The following is a 26,721-nucleotide window of genomic DNA, read 5'->3' as shown; positions in this document are numbered from 1 at the left end:
TAAATCTACTTGGGATTTGGGGTCTCAAATGAAACCCAGGACGTCCACTCAAAATGATCAACAGTTAAAAATATTTGATGCATTTTGATCAGTATTGTTTCTGTATTTTCTCTGTAGTTAAACATAGATCATTAATAATATTAGTTACCCACCATCACCATTCATTTTTCCTTTATGCAGCATGAAATAGTGCAATTAAAGCCCACATGATTCTGTCACCAAGATATAACATAAGAAGTCATTTGACTCACCAGTAATCACACATCTAGCACACTGAGATCTAGCTGTCCATTGGAATAGTCTATCACGGTTTATGTATCCAAAAAGCATTTATTCTCTAGAAAAGACTTATAAATTTGTTTAGAGCATCAACTTTACAGGTTAGTTGAAAACTACAGTATAAGGCTTAAAAAAAAAAAAGTGTTCCTGCATCATAGTTTTTTATTATGCTTATTGTTATTATTATGTTATTTATAATGATGGTTTGTCAGTAACGCTATCTAGCATCATGGTTTTATTAGTCAACTTTGGTGTTCATGCTACTTGTTATGCTTTTGCTGTGACATCATTTTACTGTTAAGTTATGTAATTGATGTACTTCAAAAATAAAAAAGTTAAAATAAAAGTGTTTTATTAGAGTTTCAGATAATTAAGACAGGTTACTACATAAAAATCGAGATAATTGGCATATAACTGACAGCGCAATCTTCATCATCATCATCATCATTTATTTATATAGCGCCAACATATTCCGTAGCGCTTTACAATTGGGGACAAACGTAATAAACTAATAAACAAACTGGGTAAAACAGACAAAGAGGTGAGAAGGCCCTGCTCGCAAGCTTACAATCTATGGGACAATGGGAGATTGACACATGAGGTTAAGTATACATTTTGCATCTTGGCCCAGCCAGACTGCAAAGGTAGGGTGACTCATAAGCTAAATGATCCTGTCACACAACAATGTTATTCCGGGGGTAGTTGTCTTGTGTGAAATTGTTTAACAGGCTAAAGGTAGTGAGGTTAAGATGGTGGTTGAGGAATATTATACGCTTGTCTGAATAATACAATCTGTACTAGATTGTAACCATAGACTCATTCTGGCCACATTGAGATGATCCTTCTACAGAACATGTTTATAATTGTAAAATTTAGCCCCCTACTTGGCCTGTTGTTGCATGAGCTGAGCAGCCTGATTTCTTCCAGGTTTAACTTATCTTGGTAGAGTGGTTGGAAGATGATAAACATACCTTATCCATTTCAATTGGATTGTTATTAGTCATTAGGGTGGTTTCAGGGCCACTCATGCTGAGATATAATTTCCTGATATGATTGATGAGATCACAACATGTTAACCTAGCTTTATAATTATAGATACATAGACATAGGTACATTTATGTTGTGCATTAAAGCCTATGTTGAGAGTGAGACACATGTTCTTTACTTTATGAAAGAACCATTTGACAGGTTCTTTAAACCATAGATTGTTTCCCAGAATTACATTATAGCAATGCAGTATAAGCAAAGTATTAATCATATATTGGCCATGCTACCATATTAAGGTGCATAGTGCAATACTATTATTTTATGTCTGGTCTTATGACTTGAATATCTTTTAATCAATTTGGTGTAAGATGAGACACTGATTCCCCATTTTTACATCCTTGAAGCTTATCTATACTTCCCTAAATATAGCCTGGTAGCGTATATTATCTCATAGAGTAAATCTTCACAAATTGGGGTATATATATGGTTATATCAATTCAAAATACATGTGTGAGTCAAGGCCTGGCAGACGAGAGCAAATTAAATTTTGACAATTAGAGTCTTATTAATATCTACAAGAATTTCACCCCATCAGCTCTAAAGCTGTGTTGATAAATAATCTTCTGTCCTGGATAGGCAATCCACTTTACCAACATTCTTGTCTCAAATCTCATAACTTCGACTGATCAACCTACCCACAAAAAAAGATTAAAGGGAACAATTCAGCAATGGCTTAATTGAGTTGCAGAACCAAACCCATTCAGAAGCTGTTCTCAATGTGCACTCAAGTATAAAAGTTTAAAAAACTATGAAGCTAGAGATTTCTCAGAAGAATATTGAAAATAAAAATTACATTTATTCTTAAGTATATATGTATTAATAGCATTCCGTATGTAATCTACAGTTAGAAAACAACTATTGTCATCAATGTATGCTTCCAACATGTGTTCATCTCAAACTTCCAACTTACTTAACACTTTTTAAATATATAATATATGCAAATGTTCATAGTGCATGTTGCATACATTTACTTTTAGCAACTCTGGCTCTAAAATGGCAAAATATATCTTAAAACTGAAAATCAGCATCATGAATAATAATAATTCAAAATACATTGATATAAGCTAAAATAAAATAAAAAAGAAAAATCATTCACTATTACACCTCCCTGCTAATAAACAAAATGAGAAGAAAATTAAATAATCGGCAAAGATAAGACCTGTATATTCCTTATGTCTTGGATACTTTGAGATGGCTTTGGTCTTTCTTCCTGATACTTAAATGCTTGTCTTTGAACTCATTACTTCTTTCAAGCTTTGATACAATAAGTAAGACAGTGGGTAATTAACTACACAGAGACCTAAGTAGCTGGTAATTTAGAAAATTAAATTTACTTGATAAATTAGGCAAAAGTATGCGAGTCTCCATCACAGATGAAAAGAAGATGTCAGTTAATCATGAGCCATTAAGTATCTATCTGAGAGTAATGTGTTTGTTTAATCTTCCCCAAATGGATCTGGTCAGTGAAGTGCAGTGCATAGTGGATATTATTTATTTAAGTAAGTGAATATGGAAAGTTAATTCCATTAGTGTAAAGCCATTCCGATACGTATTCCAGCAAGCACTGAGCAGAACTATTGTAAATCGATACACTCTGCTCTGCTCTGCTATGAAAACATTAAAGTGTCCACACTAGGCTTTAATAAAACAGGTCATAGTTATTAGAAGTATAACTATGGATATTCAAAGCAGACAGTGTCAGAAGTACCTAAAGGTACACTCTCATAAAGCATGGTGCTTAAACATAACTTCTATTATATATTTTGTATGACTATTTTGTGTGAATAACATTTTGTACAAATGTTCCCAGTTTGTACTGTTTTATAGCAGCAGACTTTGTTTTTTACTCATTTAGTGCCAACAACATAGGATTTATGTCATTACCTGTTTCATACTTAGCCAGTCAGTCTGTCAGTGAGGAACGCCAGTCAGTCGGAAAGAAACTGACTCACATGTAACTGGAAAATTATGTATCCTCGTGGACTCCTGACTGATGCTTACACCCAGGCATCATAACAGCGCCTTGGTGACATATAAATAACATGTCAAGTGCCGTCCCCGCTTGACCTTCTACGCTGGGAACGGACGCTCCACTGTTGTTCCTGTGTCTCCCGCTGCTAGGCAACGGGACGTTAGCGCTCTCGCCGGCCGGGCCCGGGGTGCATGCGCGTCTGTTGCTATGGCAATGAGACACGCTTCTTTGTTTCCTGTCGGCGGTCGGCGTGGCTGACCACTGTCCACCAATGACAGCTAAGTGGCCTCTATTTCAGGGAGGCTCTAGGTCTCGCCATGCTCCAGCACTCCTGTATATGCTACAGTCTCCTTCCTGAATCCCTGTGTACCAAACTGGCTTTCCCTGATGTTGCTTTGGATATCCCTTTGGTCTGTTTCCTGTTATCTGGTTTTGACTCCTGGCCTCCTAACTTTGCTTTTGCCTACGCCTGTTCACTACCCACCTTGCTGGTCGCTTCCTCGGAGGGCCAAGACCTGCACTTCTCTCGTAGGGAACCCCAAACTCCCTTGTGGGGGTCCCTGGTGTAGACCAGATGCATATTAGACTCTGCGCCTCCTTGTGTAGCAGCGCCAATACCTGCAGGTGATCTTCAGCCAGAAACATTCCGTGACATAACATTGGTGAGATACACACATATGTCAGAGTTGCCTACTCTACTGGAATGTCTGGGAGACTCCCAGATTTCTGGGACTCCTCCCGGACTCCTAGGAGAGCAGGGCAAGCTCCCATCCACTTCATCAGTTAAGTGTCGGAAGCAGGGCTTAGGACGGGATTCTTGTGTCATTGTGGCCCCGCCCCCTGCCATAATAGGCTAAAAATTGTGAAAACAGTTTAGGGGTGGGGCCAAATGACAAAATTTGTCGAGACCCACACCGACACACCCACCTCCCCCCAGAGGCCAACTTGCCAAAGTTGGCAAGTTTGACATATATACACACACACATACATACATATATTTTGTGAGATAATGACTGGTAAAATCTGTTAATTGAGGCATTTTTTTCTCCCAGGGCATTGTTATTTGCGATTTAGAACTGTGGTGGAGAGGAGCTGTGAAATGATATGTGTTGCTGTTTGATTATGCAAAGACAAGAAGCATGGTAACTTATTTTTTTGATGCCAATAAAAGCCATTCAGCCTGGAATTGAAACTCAAAAGTGGACTATTTGCCTATTAATGCCTCTAAGAGCTGCTGAGGCTACCTGGAAAGTAGCTAAATCCCCACAATTGGTGGAGGAATTCCGAGCAAGAAAAGATCTGTGCATGTTATGTGCATTTCAACAACTGAAACTTGGAGAAATCAAGAATGCACCTGCACTACCAAACCAACCCAGGGAGGGATGAGTGACAATCTCTATAATGTTTGCTGTGTATGTGTGAAGATTTAAAAGTGATGCAAGGTTTAACCACAATGAAAATGTGTTAATTTACCGATATCAAGTGGTCCAGCAAAGAGACAGAAAATAAATGAAAGTGATTATGAGCTGTCAGTTACAGTTAAGGAAATTGCTGTTTTGCAAAGAAGGCAAACACAAAGAAGAACAATGTATATGTGGATTTAATGGCCTGGTCAGTGTGATAAACTGTGTATGCTGGTAACTATAGTGCCATACTGAGTAAGCTGTTTCAGAAAGTGAAAGTCTGCACAGGATTTTTCAAAGAGGCCATTGTTACACTGGTGCATGTGTTGGGTAACAGTGGCTATAACGCTGCCTGCAAGATCTGACCACATTGAGGAACTGATTAAGCAGTTGGTGGAGGCCCATGCCTATAAGGCACAAACCAATTCAAATCAAGAACCTATTAATAATCATTTTCAGGAAATTTTAATTTTAATGGTAGAGAACATATCAAAGACTCAAATGCCACACCCCACCCCCCTGGAGGTGGTGCAAAAATCTCTGCAGAAGATGACGGGCAAGAATGATGTTGACTACTTGTCAGAATTCAAGAGGATTCCAGAAAAAGGACTTGCCAGCAGACCACCAGCAGGCAGAAGTGCTAGCACCCTTTTTGATGGGTGAACCCCAAAAAGTTTACTTTAACTTGGATAAACCTGACATATTAAATTACTTCAAGTCAAAGAAGGAAATGTTAACATATTTGGATATAAGCAGCGCTGTAAGGGCTTGAAGAGTGCACAGCTAGGCCTTTCGCATATATATACCAAATGATTCACCTGGTCAGGTAGTGGCTACAACCAGAGGAAACCACAGCTACGCAAATTTTGGAGAAAGTGGCCATAGAGAAGTATGTTCACTGTCTACCACCCAGAATTAAATGCTGGGTAGGACAATTGGATCTCCGGGATCTAGAACAGCTGGTCAACTCAGTGGAAAGATTTCAGACTAGAGAGGTATTACTTAGGTCCCTTGAATGACTGAAGTCTAGGAGCAAATTGCCCAGTACGAATGTTCTGTATTTTAGGCGTGGAAATAGTGCTTTAAATGTAGCTGTTTTTGAGAAGAAACCACCTGTTAAAGAAAATACCAAGGACTAATGAACCCCAAATTTGGGTCTCACTGTATGGATGAGCGTTCCATACAGAGTTGAAGATGCCAGGAACTGTTCCAATGGACTGTAGCACAGCCAGACTGCTCTCTTTGTTTAATCCACCCCATTTGTTCTGCCCAGACTATTTCAGGGATGGGACACATGATGTGTAAAATAAAAGTGGAAGGGTGTGAACCCTTATTAGACTCTGGAAGTTTAGTGAGTTTAGTGCACGCCAGCCTGGTGGACTCTGGGAAACTTAATGGGTCTTATGTTGGCGTTATCTGTGTTCATGGGGACATTCTAAATTAACCCATAGTCCTATTAAAGTTTGAGACCCCGAGTGGCATGGTCTGCTACAAATTTGGGAAGGTCGAAAGACATACGTTCTGGATAGAATGGTGTTGTTGGGTTAAAATCTGCCATCAACCTGATACCCTCTAAAGAGTTTGAAGAGGTAAAAGCTTTAGGGGCGACCCCTGAGGAAACTTTTGATTTTCCCTCAGCTGTTTAAGCCGGTGAAAGCAGAGAAGAGAGCGTGCTGGACAAACCTGACTTAGAGGTGTAATATGTCCATTTTATTACAGCCCAGTTAGGAATCCCACCTTAATGAACGTCAGAGAAAATGTTAAAGTGGTTAATTGAAAACCAGGAGCTGATAAAGTGTATATTTTATCATTGTAACACAGAGAACAATATTGAAAATAATAAAACTTGAAGTGATAATATTACTGTTACTTCAACTAATATTTATTATACATTAATGTCACTGACATATATCATTATTATTAATATAATTGTTATTTATTTATATACTGCCATCATATTGACTCTTTCACATCAATTCCTGCCCCCAATGGAGTGTACAGTCTAAATTCTCTACCACACACAAACACACTAGGATCCTTTTTTGTCAGAAGTCAACCAACCAATCAGTATATTTTTTTTGGACTGTGGAAGAGACGAATACAAACCCAGTTATCATAAAGATATGGCTGATGACTGCCATATCTTCACCCTGCCTCATCAAGATATGCACCTTAAAATACATGCAACTCAAAATACACACGTTAGGCTGCAAGTTTGCTGCCATAAGTTTGCATTCACTTCTGGGTCGGAAAATTGTAACCTACTTTAAACTAAGCCGCTACTGAGTATTTTTGGAATATTCAGATGATTTTTTAAAAGTCTTTCAGAGGGGAACAAATCCGTAACTATAATATTACTAGATGTTTGACAAGAAAGTTATCTCTTCTTAATTTCAGGATTCTATTCTTGAACAGATGGTGGGATAGTTTATCTCCAGTCTCCTAGGGATTAGGTATTTAGCGACGTTGAAGAGATGAGTGAACAAAGGGTCTTTGGAGATGTTGTTGTAATTATTACTGAATGTTATGTTCCTCCAGACTATTTAAAGCCTTTTACAACACCCACCCACTTTCAAGTTGTTCTTTTCATTTTTTTATTTCAGATTTTCAAAGACTTGTAATAAATGTCATGGCAAACATTCTACATTATTATGCTTTCACAGAGCTGCTAAACATTTTTTTTTTCTTTATGAAAGAGAACAATGGGATACAGGAGCAAGCATAAGTAAAGAGATTGCGAACTATTAGAGTACATGACAATTGTTAATGCATGTTATTAGTACACATGGGTGCTCTGTTGTGGACAAATTAGAAAATATCAAACACTTTAGAGAGCCGAGACAAACATAGTTTAGTTAATTATAAAATGATTTGTATTAATAAAGCACTCGAAAATTGCAAAACAACAATGGAAACGTAAAAACCACAATATAAATAGCAAAGGCTATAATAGCAAAAATAAAATCAACTTCGGACAAATCCACAACTTTAGAACCTGAGCCCCCCATTATCATCATCATCATCATCAGCTATAGAATGATTGCTTCTATTTTGCTGTAATTAATCTGACTTTACAGACTGAGCCCTTCTACACTGAGCTGTAGTGGCTGCCTTCACAATGCATTCTGACTCCCACCAGTGTGTCTGCAGGTGAGGGACCTGTTTGTTATATGGAAGGAAGCAATACACAGATGGTATTGACCAAAAGTGACAGCACTCTTCCTATAGTACAAAGGAACAAATGGTCCAACAATGATTAGTTGCCAATTGATAAAGTCAACCAAACATTATTGCATAATAAAACAAAGGCATCAACATAAGTGGTCAAAATCACATGTATCCAGAATCGTAAAACATCCAATAGACATCAGCTAGCTGAGGAGCATTGTGTGCGAGAAGGATGGGGAGGTCAGGAAGGAAAGTTAGGAAGGGTAAGGAAGGGGAGGACGATGTCCAGATTAGTTCAATCAACGCACATAGCTAAAAGGTCCACAAAGCAGAATATAACAAGAAAAAAACGAAGTAATCTAAGTAAAAACTTTGATATCCAAATGGAGGAAAAGGTTAAACAGGGGCCTTGTAATAAAATAGAATAAAACTTAACAGGTCGGTTGTGGACTATGCAAACCAGCAAAAATTCTAAAAGAAGCTTAAACAACTTGAAATTAGAAGGTATCATTATTTACTAAATAATAATAAATGTTAAGAAATTATTATAAAATGCATGTGCAGAGGTATCTATGAATACATATAAATAAAATAGTGCTGGGTAAAACGATGCAATTAAGTGGAAATAAGCTGCACAAAAACACTATTTCCAAGTGATTATGAAGATCTATAATAAGAGGAAACACTACAAGACAACAGGACAAAAGTCCCTCAGTTACTATTCCCTATAAGTTATACACTCTGGAATTAATTTGCGTTCAAAATTAAACTTTATGCAGAGTTACACTGTAAATTATGCTTGTAACACTTTATTTCCCAGAGGGCACAGTTTACAGTGCACTCAAACTGAATGAACATAAAAAATGAAGGGAAAAATAGTTATGATTAAAAATATATCTCAAGAGCCTCAGATAAGCAAGGGTGTGCATGTGTGTGTAAATTGTATTTATTTTCATATTTTATTTTCTCAATGCAGGTATCTGCCAATGACTCTTTATCCCAAAGTGGATGTATAGCATTTTATCGGTCTTCAGCAGCCTGCGGTACTGGAGATCATAGTGCAATGTTTGGAATCCCCTTTACTACAACTCCAAGAGAACAAATTAATGGTTTAACATCGTTTATTGATGCATCTACAGTCTATGGCAGCACAGCAGCTGTAGCAAATAAATTGAGGAATCATTCTAGCGAGGAAGGTCTGCTGCGTGTAAATGTTCAACATTCCGATCATGGACGACATTACATGCCTTTTGTGGATGACACGCCGTCACCCTGTATACAAGATCCTACTATTGGCTCTGCTGAAAGAATTGAATGCTTCTTTGCAGGTGAAAGCAGGTCCAATGAAGTCATATCACTAGCAGCAATCCATACATTGTGGTTAAGAGAACACAACCGTTTGGCCAAATCTTTGAAAAAACTCAATCCTCACTGGAGTTCTGAGACTACGTACCAGGAAACTCGGAAAATAGTTGGTGCTTTACATCAGGTTAGCATATTGTGATATCCATATCTAATGTAGTCCAAGGGGTATATTTACTAAACTGCGGGTTTGAAAAAGTGGAGATGTTGCCTATAGCAACCAATCAGATTCTAGTTATCATTTATTTAGTTCATGCTACAGAATGACAGTTAGAATCTGATTGGTTGCTATTGGCAATATCTCCACTTTTTCAAACCGGTAGATCGATAGATAGATAGATAGATAGATAGATAGATAGATAGATAGATAGATAGATAGATAGATAGATAGTATCATAAAAAATCTTGCGCTACCCGTACCCTCTCAAAATGTTTTGTATCAAGAAGGTACATGTAATAATTACTCAGACCTATGCATCCGCTGAATACCCAATGTTAGGCAATCCACTAACTGTTAAGGCTGATTCTGGTGAATAGAGAGGTACTTAAACTCTTTTTTTACCACAGTTGCAAATACAGGTTGAGTGCCTCGGCAAAACAGGAACATCGACTGAGGATAAGAGGAAATTTGAACACTGCCTAAGAAATCATCACCAGTTTATGAAGAGCACTTCAGAACTATGAGACCACCTATTTCTTAAATCACATACATTTGCACAGTGTATAAGGACATTAAGAATGTGAATAAATTGGTAAAAAAGAGGTTGAGTGACTCTTTATCATATCCCGGGGTACATTTGGACATTTAAAAATGAATATACCTAGAGATAATGCCTTGTAATACTCACTACAGTTAGTGGATAACCTAACATTGAATATTCAGCTGATGCATAGGTCTGTGTAATTATTACATGCACCTTTTTGCTATATAACATTCTGGGAGGATACAGGCAGCGCAAGACCCTGAACTATTTTTGCATCATGTTTATTGAATGTTGTGTAATTTATCATTCTGTTGCTTTAAATTTTGCCTGTTGGCCCTCTATGTCTTTGTACTATGCCCTATGTATGGCACTGCAGAATTTTGTGGCACCATATGAGAGGAGGAGGAGGAGGAGGAGAAAACATATTTAATATTCATATTCAGCATTCAGTAGAAAAAACAGGTGCATGTTGGGTACATTTACATTTCAGCTAGACCTATCAACCCTGTTCATAATTGTTTCTAAAAAAAATAAAATGTGCTTCTTCAAAAACAAATTACACTATAGCATCAATGTAATAAAAGTATTTAAATGCACCACGTTTATGTTACACTGAACATATAAGAATTAAGGTGAGTGTCATTTCTCATTGAAATTTATAAAGTACATTAATTAGAACAAAGTCAATAAAAAATAAATCACTTAGTTTGTTACTCATGGGCATATTTATCAAAGAGTGAAAATTCCTATAGACATCTTTTTTCTCTTCATCTGTAGCAAAGGGATGAAAGGGTCTGTGGTGGGCATATACCCCAGGGGCATCCAGTGGCTGAGGGTGCCGTGACTGACCACATGTTATCAGAACAGTATTTATATGTTAATTTGATTGGAGTCTTTTTCTCTATATCTGAAGATAAGTTGTTTTTTGACACACTGGATATGTGTCTTATTGGAAATTCCTATGCATAGTTTTCTTGGAAACATATTGATATTTTGAGATTTTTAATTATATTGTAATATTAACAGGTGGTTGCAATTCAATTATATCCAACTATATGTTTTTTATTTATTATTTTTTAATCTAATTTTTTAAATATTGTTTGATATATTTATGATATGGTTTGCTACAGTATGGTTTAATAAAAATAATTTCTGACACATTGGCACCTCCATTCTATATTATACATATCAGTAGAATGTCTATTGGAAGTTGCTAATACAGTCAGAATATATTAATCATTTCCAAATAATATTGTCTGGATTAGTACCATACAGTGCCCTTTTATCTTTATTTCTTTTTATACAGTATTTAGTGGGTACACGAGAGGCAAATGCCCTGGGTGCCTGGCTCTCAGAGGTCAGCTCCCACTGACTCCCACTGTCACATAGACATGCATGCAGGCATGTAACTGTCGAGCGCTGTAATTGCACACACACACATGACATCATGTGATGATGCATGTGCACCTGCTCGTCTTCAATGTTGCATAATTTTGCTGCTTCTCTGATCAGTTCCTCTTCCGCATTATAGTGTGACCATGGGATTTCCTACTATACCATGATACATGTGTAGAGCATATATGCACAATTTTCATGCATTTTTATCTATACTACCTTTATTATCGTCACTTGTGATATTCTAACAACATAGGGAGCCATGATTTCTGCATCAGTAACATTTTTAGTGTGCTTTCCTATCTGGTCATCTATTAAATGCTCTTAGGTGTCTTAAATATACCCTCAATTTTCTAATGTATGTGTGAATTATACATAAAAAAAATGAAAGTGCAAATTATTATATTAGTATATTGATTTTTGCCTAAAAGACACTATGTAAAAATGTCAGAATTTCTGCTCTACAAGTTGCCGTACTAGCAAGTTTTAAAAGAAAATTTCTGAGTGAAGACTCTTTTTATGAAGAACATTTTTTACTAGTACATTTGCCAATGAAAAGAATATTATATGAAAAGGAATAGAATATAGAACCTTAAGGACATAATGAAGAAAGCTTCAAGCTAGTATCTTGGTATGAGACATTTTCCATCATAAACATTGGATAAAACAACCGTCTCTGCTGATACTAATGTTACTCACAATATATAGACTTAAGGACGGATGAGAAAAGTTAAAAGGGAGGATTCATTTTCTTCTCATTCTCTTTGTGATTTGCATCAGTTTAACCAATTAAAATACTGGAAAGGTCTTCCCATGGGCACAAACAATAAAGCAGCTTTAACATGAACATTTCATTGAACATTTACATTTTCGTTGAGCTCCTATTACCAGTAATTCATAGTATTTTTCTTTAAATTTACTTATCATCATCATCATCATCATTTATTTATATAGAGCCACTAATTCCGCAGCGCTGTACAGAGGACTCATTCACATCAGTCCCTGCCCCATTGGAGCTTACAATCTAAATTCCCTAATATAGACACACACTCACATAGACACAGACAGACAGAGAGGGAGAGTCTAGGGTCAATTTTGATAGCAGCCAATTAACCTACTAGTATGTTTTTGGAGTGTGGGAGGAAACCGGAGCACCCGGAGGAAACCCACGCAAGCACAGAGAGAACATACAAACTCCACACAGATAAGGCCATGGTCGGGAATCAAACTCATGACCCCAGTGCTGTGAGGCAGCAGTGCTAACCACTAGGCCAATGTGCTGCCCATACTTATTTATTTATACTTAACTACAATAAAAACTGAAACATGAGTGAAAAAATGTCCCCTCCACCCCGTTGCAATGGGAAGAAGTGCGCTCAATGTGGTCTTCCCAAAATTCCAGGCCTGGAACATTTTTCCTATACAGCCAACTCTCTAGACCAGGGGTAGACAATCTGCGGCTCTCCAGGTCTTGTGAAACTACAAATCCCAGCATGCCTTGCCACCTATCTGCTAGTTATCTACTGGCAAAGCATGCTGGGACTTGTAGTTTCACAACACCTGGAGAGCCGCAGGTTGCCTACCCCTGCTCTAGACCAATAGCAATGCTTGTAGCACTGATGTAAAAGAATGGGACTGTAAATCGGTCGTTCAAGGTCTCCCAGAATTCATCAACATAATTATAATTTATTTATATAGCTCCAGAAAACTCTTTACAATTGGGAACAAACACAGCAATAAAACAATACCCGGGTAATACATACAGACACAGAGGTAAGAAGGTCCTGCTCGAAAGCGTACAATCTATGGGAATTCCTTGTTTATGCTAATGCCTGAAAAATTGTGATGGACAGAGCTTAGGGGTAATGTAGGAAACTCTGGTTTTGTGAAATTGACGGTTTTCAGCAATTTTGCTGGACATATTGCAAACGTAAATTTATTTGTAGGCAAAACCAAGTGAGTTTTGACTTTAATTAAATTGACATTTTAAACATGTCTGGCAAAATCACAGAAAATTGTTGATTTGACGAAACCAGAGTTTTATATATTTACCCCATGGTGTCTACATCCCTGGTACCCATCATATACCTTCTCCCAGCGCCTATTACTAGTCTAGAAAGCTGGAAGTAGAGATGACTGAAATGTTTGCCTCATTCTAAATATTGCCGTAACATTTTGCCCGAATTACAGGAGGAGTTTGGCCTTGAGTCTCCTAGTCCTACCTCAATCACATCATACAGCAGACTGAATTGACTCTTATCTTCTAGTAATAGAATTTTTAAATGCAGCGCAGAATGGCATTTTGTGGAATGACAAAGAAAAAGCAGCAGTAGATTTCATCACCATTCCTCTGCAAAATGGCCTAGTCCCATGGATGGATCTGTATATCACCGAGCCCCATAGAAACAATTTGGATGGGGGCAGAGCGATACCATTATCTCCCCCTCTCTCCTTTCAATAGAGCATAGCAGCAGCCACTTATGAGCATGCATGGTTCTGTGTGTGTGGGGCATCAGCGGGAAGCAGGGGCATCAGGAGTGTGTGTGTGGGGGGGAGCAATTCTGGACCCCATAGTTGCCATACCCCTGTACCCACAATAGTTATGTCCCTGCCTATTCTGGCCCAAAACTGTCAATCATCTATATATATATAGAATAAACTAACTAAAGAGCTGCAGCAAAGCAACAGTACTTACTATTGGCTCAAGACTTTGAGCCTATTAAGAAATCAAACTTGTACTACTCTCTCATATGCTAAGCTTAGATTTACTAATCCTACAATAAAACATAATAGCTAGGGGCTACCAAAAATAGTAAATATTCTTTAGTCTATGCTTTTAAAATATAAATAAATATTTTTGTCCCTCTTTAAAGGATTAGAAGACAATTACAATATTACATTTCTTCGCTACTATGCAGTAATAAACTACTTATCGTGTCTTATTCCTTTTGATTCAATCCTATTATTATTATTAAGAAGGAAATAAAAACACATTCAATGGCTTTGTTTTGTTATTGTTGCTATTTCAAAGGGTGCAAATCTGATTAAACAGCTGTACACTGTTCAATCGATTCAAGCAGAGCAGAGGAACACACATTAGATATTTGTCTGCAAAAATAAACCAGATAAGGGGACTGGATATTAGATTAAAAGCAATAGTTGTTTCTGCAGAAATCCTGTGCCAGAGATAAAAAATGTTAGCAGTGCTAATAACACAAAAACATGGAAATGTTAAATTGTAGCATGGTTGTTTGGCAATAAATATAAGGTCAGGAATTCTATTATGAACCAATGTTTGTGACTTCAATTTCCAGTTGTAGCAGGTGGACAGAGAGGGAGTACTTTAGATAGGGTCATCAAGGCTAATAGAGAGCTAAAAAAGTGTAAGCTTGGCAAGTTTTTACAGTGCATGTCTTAATAAGTAGCTCAGTAGCATCACAAATCTAGATTTTTGACAAGAAACAGTAAAGATTGCTTACTAGCGATGTTATTGTTATTGGAAGCAAGCTGCTCAACGAAAAGCTCTGCTTTGTATTCTGGTGACAAGTAAAACATTAAAACAACAGAAAAAGAGCTGTACTCTGTAGGATTTGTATGCAAGTGTGGAGAAGACATTTAGAGATTCAGTGAGAAGACAATATTGAACAATGGCGAGTAAGAATTCTGTAGATGAAGACATATTGGAGATATGTGCAATGGGAAACAGGCAAAGTGTAGGAAGAAAGAGAGAGAGAAAGGGAGTTATTTGCTTGAGGTGCAGAAACTGAGAAGTGAATGGGCTATAGAGGGATGGAGATAGATAAAAATTAAAGCGATTGGAGAAAGATTGGAAATAAGGAAAGTTATGAGCTAAGCTAAGATAAGATGAGTATGATATGAGGAAAGGGGTAGAATCATCATCATCAACATCACCATTTATTAATATAGCGCCATTGATTCCGCAGCGCTGTACAGAGAACTCATTCACATCAGTCCCTGCCCCATTGGAGCTTACAGTCTAAATTCCCTAACATACACACACACACACAGAGAGAGAGAGAGAGAGAGAGACTAGGGTCAATTTTGATAGCAGCCAATTAACCTACCAGTCTGTTTTTGGAGTGTGGGAGGAAACCGGAGCACCCAGAGGAAACCCACGCAAACACGGGGAGAACATACAAACTCCACACAGATAAGGCCATGGTCGGAAATTAAACTCATGACCCCAGTGCTGTGAGGCAGAATGAGTGGTAATGCATGAAGACAGTGAGGAGAAAGGGATACACAAAGAAATGTTGGATAATGCACAGGTCAGGGGACAGTGAAACCCAGTAATCTAGGAAAACTCCTGAAATACAGGCACATGATTGGTTGTCTTGTTACTATATGGTGGTTACAGAGGTGGTAGGTAACACAGGGCTCTATGACAAGGGAAGCCCCACACCCCAAATCACTGAATGCCCCCACACACTGGATATCTCCATTCCAGGACAGCCTGATGTCACTTGATTCCTGGTCCTGTAGTTTGTGCACAGTGGGGGGATCTTTTATAAGTGGACGGATTTACATTTGAAATACACATAAGAAAAAAATGCACTTAAAAAATCATATATATTAACACATGTGAAGATGTGTCCAGCTCAAAAACAGTAGTATTTGCGCCAGACATGCGTCAAGTGTAAGACGTGCTGTGGTTTGCATTAACCTATTTGTACGCAATATAATAACAATGTAATAATTTACGGTAATGTCATATACACAAGAGAGAATAGTGAATACTTGTTAATAAATGAGAAAAGTCAATGTAAAATGTAAATAAACACAAACTCAAAATGCAAATGAAATTCAAATTAAATTAACAACCAATTGTTGCTTTCTCCTTCGAAAATCAAATAGTAATCTTTTGTCCTGCAGTTGTCCAAACTTTACATCCCTGAGCTTCTCTATAGAACATATCCACTCAAAAGTATGTCCATGATCTCGACTCCGTCTCCGTTTCTCACGTCTCTCTGTCTCATCCATGTGTCTGTCTGTCTTCCCCTCCCTTTAGATTGTTCGCTCCTTTGAGCAGGGCTCTCCTACCTTCTGTTTCCATCACTTTTAACTGCGCTCTCCAGCTACTCAGCTCACCTCCTCTCAGTCCCTCTGCCCTCTGTCTCCTCTCGCTTCTCTCCGCTCCCCTCAGTGACTCTCAACCTGTCATCCAAGCCCACCCTCTTGGGCCATAGTTACCTGCCTATACTCACTTTTCCCCTCCCTCCCTCTCTTTCATGCTGTGCCTGAGCCCCCAGAGTTATAGGGCTTACTGTTACTTGTACTGTGCTGTTTCACCTTGTACTGTGCCATTGTTTGTCCTTGTACGGCGCTACGGATACTTTGTGGCACCCTATAAATAAAAATTAATAATAATAAAAAATAAAATGATCAATGCCGTTCCTACCATAATGTGAGAGCCATGTCTCCTGTTCCTACCATCCCAGCCACTAATCTATGCCTCTACTCCTCACACCATGTCAGTCACTGTGCTCACTCCTACAGTGAGCGGCTGGTAAGCAGACTGACAGTGGCAGGAAGACCCCGATGTATGATGTTACAGAATGTCTTTTGCCCTCCAGGGCCTACATTGCCATTACACACAGAAAAAAAACCTGTTCCAAGTTTAGGGCATAATTAAGGTAATTATGTAAATAAGGTAATTAAGTTAACAGTAAGCTTCTACTATTTGTTTTACAGAAATATACATTGCATTTGAGAGCACATTTTCTAGAAAAGTATATCAACAATTTAATTTTTATTTTGTATGTTTTGTTTACAATTATTTTTATTATCTTTAAAGATAATCACTATTCGAGACTACATTCCTAAAATCGTGGGTCCATCAGCTTTTCAGCAATATATCGGCACATACCAAGGATATGATGAAAACACCAATCCGTCCATTTCAAATGTATTTTCAACGGCAGCGTTTCGCTTTGGTCATGCGACTATTCCTCCCATTGTGCACAGACTGGATACGCATTATAGAGAACACTCGCAGTACCCAAGTCTTCTGTTACGTGACGTTTTTTTCCGCCCCTGGAGGATAATTAAACAAGGTAATAAGAAGGTCATCAAATATTTCTTTTTACTATGTCACATTTGTACAACTTACTTGCTTTTTGTGATGTGCAATGTACAATTCAAGCCTAATTTTACAATAATTTGTCAATATGTGAAGTATAGATTATTTTTACTAACTTTTTATTACAGGTATAAGAACTATTATTTGAAATGCTTGGAACTTCTTGAAAAGTTTTTCCATTAGTTCTGTTAAAAATAACCCCTGTCATTCCTCTCCTCCTTATTAACTTATAAGAAATGGTGATATAATTTATCATTAATAAGTAGTATCACCTGAAATTCGAAATCTAGTTTACCATAGCTATTTACCTTAAACTGTGTTACTGATCATGAACAACATGAAAATCCAAGAAAGAAAATTGGAAATAGTAGGGACTCTTTATAGGGGGTTTACCCGGGACGTCTACACTTGTCGTGCTAAGGTGTGTTGTGGAGGCAATTGCTGCCTTTACAGGTGTTTCAGGAGTTCCGTTTCCTGTAAATCTAGTCTTTTGTGTTGGTTCTGCCGTGGTGCAACTTGAGGTGCCTGTAGGGGAGAGAGAAATGGGAGGAGTGCTGGGGAGAGAGAAATTGGATATGCAGAGAAAACCAGTACAAACAATATACTTTTTGATGCTGTAGTGAATGATTTTAGCTCATTGCGTATTAAATGTTACAGCTCTTTTGCTTTATCTGTTTATAGCTCTAATGGTATGGATATTGTGTGTGGGGTGGTGTTGCAGCTTAGAGAATATTAGCTTTGTGTTTATAGCTCTGCGAGTATAGCTCAGATTATAGCTCAGTGATTATAGCTCCATGATTATAGCTCTGCGGTACGAGTTCGGTGGTTTATAGCTCGGTGGTTTGTAGCTCAAATGGATATAGCTCAGTGATTAGAGCTTGGTGTTTATAGTTCTTAAATACGTGCAGTCTGTGTAATAAGTGGTGTGTTTGGTGTGTAGGGGATAGTGCAGTGTGGTGTGGGTAAGCTCAATATATATGGTTGAGATGTTGTGGCGGGTATGAGTGGTATTAGGCAGTGATGGTGTACATGTAGCTGTGTGTTAAAATGTGTTATGTTGCGTATAGTGTGTAATAAATGTTCTTAGTATTTGCTCTTATTAGAGCAGTTTTTGATTTTTTTTAATGTGGGTGGTGCGATAGACCCTGGGTCTGCCTCACGTCAGTGTTCAGTGGTGAAGTAGTTTCTGGCTTAGCGGCTTCCTGTATCAACACTTTCAAATGCCAAACTTCTGGGTTCTTAGTGGAACCCACAGGCGCCGGTGCATTCCACTGCTGTGAGATCCTCAGTACTTTCTCAACTCTTTAATTCAGTGTTTTCTTTGCTGTACAGTGGGGTCCGAGCTGCCGTGGTAGTATCTAGGTCCTTGTGGTGAAGCTTACCAACGCGTTTTGTCCGAGGACTTTGTCAGGGATATTTTCTCTGCATTCCCATTTCTCTCTCTCTCCAGCATCCCTCCCACTTCTCTCCCCCCTACAGGCAGCTCAAGTTGCACCACGAAAGAAAGAAAATTGAGTAAGAGGTAATTGGTAATTAAACTTACCAAAGAAGGAATTTGCAGTACCAGATCAGGACACTAACTAAAATTCCTATCTTCTATACCCTGTATAGAAGATGCAGTTCGAGGCTTGGGGAAGCCTGTTGCAGGGATGTCAGAACGGATAAGTTCTAAGTCCGTTAGGAAGAGATGGTGTTGCTGGTACAAGTGATAATGATGATCAGCCCTGTGGTTGTACAAGTTGCAGCTGTCGGGGAGCGCTGGGTTACTCTGTGGGCTTCTGTCAGATGTGGTGTTCGAGATGCAATTACCTCGAAATGCATTTCAGCGCACACCAAGACCACGTTACCACCGCCCTCCGGTGCCATCACCACCAGCTCACTTTGATCACCTCACAGGTAATAGCATCTTCTATACAGGATATACCCTCCCATCCCACACATGCACTTGAGCGCTAAGTGACCCTATTCACCCATAAGTTATATTAGGAGCTTGGTTAAACTCCTCCTCTCTAAGCAGCTCGTGCATTGTTATTGCCTTAGTGCATCCACCCTCTCTTTCTCAACAAAATTCCTAAATTGACTGTTGGGAATATTGAATCAAGTTTTCAATTGACAGTTCAAATTGCGCATACATCGGAATGGGACGTGAACAAGTTGTTTAAGAGGCAAATCATCAATGTAGCTAGAAAAAAATAACACTTTCTCAGCAAACCAAAATAATTATGTAGGCCAAGTAACATCACAAAAGTAAACAGCACTTATATTTAATGTAGACCAATGATAAGATATGATTTATGGATTTATTTAAGTACAAAACTAATACATACTAAAATTCTATAAGTCCCAGTACAACCTGCGAAACAGGTCCTTCATAAGCATTAATAAGAGTTAACAGTCCTTCAACATAAAATAAGCATAACAAGCAAAAATGGAGTTTGCTAAGGACCACATTACTGGACTTTTGCTTAGTTTAACTAATGCAACTTTTTCAAGTTTAACTTATTTTGGAGTAACCATCACAAGCAGTTGTGGAGAGATTCAAGAGGATCTGAAAGACATCAAATGTGGAACATTATGGTTAAAATTCAGTGTAAGTCCAACTGTGAGCAGCAAAGATTTGATTTAAATACCTGAGAATGCACAGTAAAATGCGACTGCATTTGAGTGCCATGTGGTCCCAACATGTAAAGAGAAGCATTGGGGGCTTGCACGTGCAAGTTTAGTACAGTAGGGGAGTGCATATGCAAGTGGAGCATGTACAGTAGAGATGTGGTCCAGTTAGACTTCACCCCACACTTTTTGCCCCCATGCTTTAGTGGTCACCATATCAGGCTATAGCATTGGCGCTTGTTACTTTTCTTGGGGTGTACTTCAGTTTCTTAGAGATATAATTGTTTTTTTTATTTTTTTAAAACATTATTGATTTAGCAGTAATTATCTTCAAGTTGAAAATGATTAATGCAGGACTGAATCAAGATACCCTCAGATGATACCTTGATGCTCTCAGTGTCTGTTCTAAACCACATTCGTGCTTTCTTACTGGTTTTGCCCAAAAAATCACAAAATGTTTTTTTTGTTTTGTTTTGGAACTGGATTTAATTAAAAATTGTAAAATATAGGTAAAATAATGTCATTTTTGTTATGGTTCTCTTTAAAACCAAATCCTTCATTACAGCCATGGAGCCAGACACGTGATATAAACATTTTAAACTGTTTATTGCAGAAAAGTATAGTCCAGGTAAGGCAAAATAAACAGTAAACAGTTCAGGCTGAATGGAACAATGGATTTCCAGATCTTGGCAGACAACAGGTAAGTAATATAAAATGCAGCAAATAACTTAACTAAAAACCAGGAACAGAGCCACATGCAGGTAATCCAGGAACAGAGACACATGAGCAGGCTAGGAACTTCAATGACCAGCAAAGGATACAGGATAACGCAGGCATATATAGGCCACAGATAGGTGTGGATGATTAACAAGCAGTGCTGGTTAACCCCTGATAGGAAAGGCCAAACAACAGCACCTCTGGAGGATCACAGGTACTGCAGGGTAATATGCACACAGGGAACAAAGCAAATCATAACACATGGTAAAATGCACACAAAGATACAAGATAGATCATAACAATTTTGAGCTGTTTGTGCTCCTATATTACTATTTATAGTATTAACATTCATTTTCAGTCATTTCCAGTCTATTTGCTAATGATCTTTTCACAACGGTCCTAATTTTCACCAATCTTGACCAAAGTCTGCAGGGATCTGGGTGGCTAAAATTAGTGACAGAGTAGTGGCACAAATTAATAGCTCATGTAGTTGACAGTTTAATGAAAGATAAATTCCCTATACTAGGGGACACAATAGATGATCTGACAGCCTTGCAAAAAGGCACTTTAGAGATCATAAGTACCTTCTTTAATGTTTGGAGGTACAATTCAGGAAAGAAGGAACATGCATTATGGGTTTTTTTTAAATCAACTAGGCAAATTAATTGATTTCATTAAGACCTCTGCGACTATACAACTGTCACTCTTAAGCATTGAGCACTTACTCATTGATGCAGATAAAACAGAGCACCCATCATAGCCACTTATGCTACTGAAACAGGCAGCATTCATTGTATGGACAGTGGTACAATTAATACATTAGGCATTGATAAAACTAAATAGACAAAGGTGGCCTGCACCTTCATCTGTTTGTTTGTCCACCTAACCATACTGTTCACCATGTGAATTGGAGACCTAATAATACTGTTAACACCTGAATTCTCGACTGTTATACAAGCTGATAGACCAAGGCCAAAATGTAAAATAGTGTGGTATGGAATTGTCCTTGGGCCCACTCACACACTCATATGTTAAAAAGGACATACACATAGTTTAACAAACCAAACACAACAGCAACAGGGGCTGCCACTTTTGTGGCTGAAGTGCTATATTTGTTTAGGCCCCCACAAAAGAGAACATTTTGGTTGTTGGTTGATGAACTGGACAGAATATACAGCAGTTTATTTTATTTACTTTTTTACAAATTACTAATAGTCATTTGGCTTACAGTGGTCATCTTCCTCTATGTTGATGTCAATGCCATCACCCTCATCATCATCCTCTTCACTGATGTCATGATCATCATCATCACACAATATTAATTTATCTCCACTGGAATCTGTTGGTAATGGACAGTAATAACGGTATTCTTCATGCAGGATGCTGACTGTCATACTTGTTTCCTCTTGCAAAAGCTTGCTTCACAGACAATTGTGTAAAATGATGCTTAGTCGTCTCGCTTCCCTTCTGTGTCAGTGTATCACCCCCAACAGCAGAAGTTGTAGTGTCCAAGGATGTTTCTTAGAAACCATGAATTGCATTAGGGGAGTCATTTGGAATGTGAGAATTGGATGCAGGACTTCACACTAATAATGAGGAGCCTGATGATGTAGACGTTGACGCTAGTGAGGATTGCAACTGTCTATCCATTTGGCTGCTAGCTGATGCTGATCTGCTTGCTACTATACATATTTTGACCAGGAGAAAACGTACTCATTTTTTTGCTTTACTTTCCTTAATGAATCAGACCCAAGATGTTGGTTTTTTTTCATCTTATGCCCTGGCATGATAATGCGTTTATCATGGGCATCTGCTGTTGGTAACACTGGTGGCTGCCTTACTTCCACACAATCATCATCATCCTCTTCATTATCCTGTCCATGTCAATGGATTGTGTTAGGGGAGTCATTTGGAATGTGAAAATTAGATGCAGGACTACATACTAATAATGAGGAGGTTGATGATGAAGGTGTTGACGCCAGTAAGAATTGTAACTGTCTATCCATTCACCTGCTAGCTGCTGCTGAGCTGTTTGCTACTATACACAATATGCCACTTTTGGAAACACGACTTAAATGAACTTGCTGCCAAGTATGTATGAGGGAGGAGGTGCCTTGATGATCAACATTTCTACCTCTACTTATTTTGAAATGACAAAGGCTACAGATAGCTTGAGAAATGTTGTCTGGGTTTAGATAAAAATATTTCCAAACAAAAGAGGTTCTTATTTTTAATCTTCACCCGTGACATAATAATACGTTTATCATGGGCATCTGCTGGTGGTAACACTGGTGGCTGCTTTACTTCAACACAATGATCATCATTCTCCTCATTATCTTTTACATGTCCAACACATTTAGTTTCAGATCCACAATTATCGCCCTCATCATCTTGCATATTTGCAACTTCCATATTAGCCTCCTTAATTTCTATGGGTAAATAATCATAAACACTAATACTACTACTCCCCGTCCTCACATTTCCAAATGGTTGATGATTTTTTGAAGGAGGCTGCTCTGCTATTACAGTGTCTCAATCTGAATCCTAGGACTCACATTTAGCATTCATGGATACCCTCCTTAGACTCTCCTCGGGATTCTGTCAGTGCCCAAGTTGTTCTTTAACCTCAATGTAATTTTCAGGCACTGATTTGTCTATTTTGAAAGTGTCAGTAACAGATGTACACTCTGAGCAACAAGTTGGTGCATGAGAAGTTGAGGAAGATGAACGACCGCGTTGGGCACTCTGTTTTGGAATGGCCATTCTAATGGGTATACCAGTACCAGTAGTAGCAGGACCCCTACTAGTAAAAAGTGTATATAGTCTGAGGATGCTTTCAGCAACTTTCTCTTATTACCTTTTTTTTACTAGTAGAGGTCATAACAGTAGTACTACTGCCAGTACTGGTACTGGGCTGATCCTGATCTATACAGTTATCTATGGTTGACAATAGGAGTAATGCTACTTGAACAGATTGGAGCTACTTGTGGATGCCTCCCACCACAGCAGGAAAACGCCCGATTAAATAAGGAAGAAATATTATCTTATGGCACTACTCCACAAAATACTTCCTAGAAACAAATTTTATATTTTATTGGGGGGGTTGTGCTGCTTTTAGTAATGAAAAAATAGAAAATATTAGTATATATAGTGTTTTTATAGGGTGTGCAACTGCTGCTGAATCTCACATGCAAAAACCTATTTTATTTCAAAATTATTTCAGTTGTCACTGCATCACACAGGATTACTTTCACTAGAAGAACTTTCAATTTTAAAAAAAAAAAATGTTTGTTTTTTTTAGAGATGAGCGCACTCGGATTTATGAAATCCGAGCCCACCCGAACGTTGCCGATCCGAGTCGGATCCGAGACAGATTCGGCTATTGGCGCCAAATTCAAATCTGAAACTGAGGCTCTGACTCATAACCCTGTTGTCGGATCTCGCGATACTCGGATCCTATAAATTCCCCGCTAGTCGCCGCCATCTTCCCTCGGGCATTGATCAGGGTAGAGGGAGGGTGTGTTAGGTGGTCCTCTGTCCTGCTATATCTCGTGCTGTTCAGTGCTGTGCTGTGCTGTGCTGTGCTGTGCTCAGTCCAGTGGTCCTGTGTCCTGTGCTCTGTCCTGCTGAGTTCAGTGCTGCTGGGTCCTGTGCTGTGTCCTGTTCAGTCCAGTGGTGCTGTGTCCTGTGCTCTGTGCTTCTAAGGGCATAGTTATTTCCCCAATATTCCCCTGTGTTTAAAAAAATAAAAAAAAGTTATTTAAAAAAATACCAAAACCCAATTAAATTTTTTTTTAATTACCACAAAATTTGCACAACCAATCCTGCAGTATAAGCCCATTGGTACTGCAATATTACCAAGTTCACACATTCAGCAGTAAAAGTCCAGTGGTACTGCAATATTACAAAGTTCACACATTCTGCAGTATCAGTCCAGTGGTGCTGTGTCCTGTGCTCTGTCCTGCTGAGTTCTGTAGTGCTGCTGGGTCCTGTGCTGTGTCCTGTTCAGTCCAGTGGTGCTGTGTCCTGTGCTCTGTGCTTCTAAGGGCATAGTTATTTCCCCAATATTCCCCTGTGTTTAAAAAAATAAAAAAAAGTTATTTAAAAAAATACCAAAAAACTAATTAATTTTTTTTTTAATTACCACAAAATTTGCACAACCAATCCTGCAGTATAAGCCCATTGGTACTGCAATATTACCAAGTTCACACATTCAGCAGTAAAAGTCCAGTGGTACTGCAATATTACAAAGTTCACACATTCTGCAGTATCAGTCCAGTGGTGCTGTGTCCTGTGCTCTGTCCTGCTGAGTTCAGTGCTGCTGGGTCCTGTGCTGTGTCCTGTTCAGTCCAGTGGTGCTGTGTCCTGTGCTCTGTGCTTCTAAGGGCATAGTTATTTCCCCAATATTCCCCTGTGTTTAAAAAAATAAAAAAAAGTTATTTAAAAAAATACCAAAAATGAATTCATTTTTTTTTTAATTACCACAAAATTTGCACAACCAATCCTGCAGTATAAGCCCATTGGTACTGCAATATTACCAAGTTCACACATTCAGCAGTAAAAGTCCAGTGGTACTGCAATATTACAAAGTTCACACATTCTGCAGTATCAGTCCAGTGGTGCTGTGTCCTGTGCTCTGTCCTGCTGAGTTCCGTAGTGCTGCTGGGTCCTGTGCTGTGTCCTGTTCAGCCCAGTGGTGCTGTGTCCTGTGCTCTGTGCTTCTAAGGGCATAGTTATTTCCCCATTATTCCCAAGTTTTTAAAAAATCAAAAAAAAAGTTATAAAAAATATTAAAATATTTTTTTTTAAAAAAAAAGTAATTATAACCAAATTTGCAAAACCAATCCAGCAGTATAAGTCCATTGGTACTGCAATATTACCAAGTTAACACATTCTGCAGTATCTTGTGCTACATATAATGGAGACCAAAAATTTGGAGGATAAAGTAGGGAAAGATCAAGACCCACTTCCTCCTAATGCTGAAGCTGCTGCCACTAGTCATGACATAGACGATGAAATGCCATCAACGTCGTCTTCCAAGCCCGATGCCCAATCTCGTAGTACCGGGCATGTAAAATCCAAAAAGCCCAAGTTCAGTAAAAGTAGCAAAAAGAGAAACTTAAAATCATCTGAGGAGAAACGTAAAGTTGCCAATATGTCATATACGACATGGAGTGGCAAGGAAGGCTTAGGCCCTGGCCCATGTTCATGACTAGTGGTTCAGCTTCACCCACGGATCTTAGCCCTCCTCCTCCTCCCCCCCCCCTACAAAAAATTGAAGAGAGTTATGCTGTCAGGAACAAAACAGCAAACAACTCTGCCTTCTAAAGAGAAATTATCACAAATCCCCAAGGCGAGTCCAAGGATGTTGGTGGTTGTCAAGCCTGACCTTCCCATCACTGTACGGGAAGAGGTGGCTCGGGAGGAGCCTATTGATGATGTAGCTGGCGCTGTGGAGGAACTTGATGATGAGGATGGTGATGTGGTTATTGTAAATGAGGCACCAGGGGGGGAAACAGCTGATGTCCATGGGATGAAAAAGCCCATTGTCATGCCTGGTCAGAAGACCAAAAAATGCACCTCTTCGGTCTGGAGTTATTTTTATCCAAATCCAGACAACCAATGTATGGCCATATGTAGCTTATGTAAAGCTCAAATAAGCAGGGGTAAGGATCTTGCCCACCTAGGAACATCCTCCCTTATACGTCACCTGAATAACCTTCATAGTTCAGTGGTTAGTTCAGGAACTGGGGCTACGACCCTCATCGGTACAGGGACACCTAAATCCCGTGGTCCAGTTGGATACACACCAGCAACACCCTCCTCGTCAACTTCCTCCACAATCTCCATCAGATTCAGTCCTGCAGCCCAAGTCAGCAGCCAGACTGAGTCCTCCTCAATACGGGATTCATCCGAGGAATCCTGCAGCGGTACGCCTACTACTGCCACTGCTGCTGTTGCTGC

The 26,721-nt window shown here is 38.7% G+C and overlaps 1 protein-coding gene across 1 annotated transcript in view; it reads left to right on the top strand.

The window, feature by feature from the left end:
• The window catches only part of TPO (thyroid peroxidase), a 155,032-nt gene that overhangs the window by 25,544 nt on the left and 102,767 nt on the right, over positions 1-26,721 (top strand). Inside the window, exon 4 of the mRNA XM_075200837.1 lies at positions 17,146-17,404. Within this exon, the coding sequence (XP_075056938.1) occupies positions 17,146-17,404 (259 nt within the window). The remainder of the gene's footprint in view (positions 1-17,145; positions 17,405-26,721) is intronic.

This window comes from Mixophyes fleayi, chromosome 3 (genome assembly GCF_038048845.1).
Source record: "Mixophyes fleayi isolate aMixFle1 chromosome 3, aMixFle1.hap1, whole genome shotgun sequence".
Classification (NCBI taxonomy): Eukaryota; Metazoa; Chordata; class Amphibia; order Anura; family Limnodynastidae; genus Mixophyes; species Mixophyes fleayi.
This window is presented reverse-complemented; position numbering and strand designations above follow the sequence as displayed.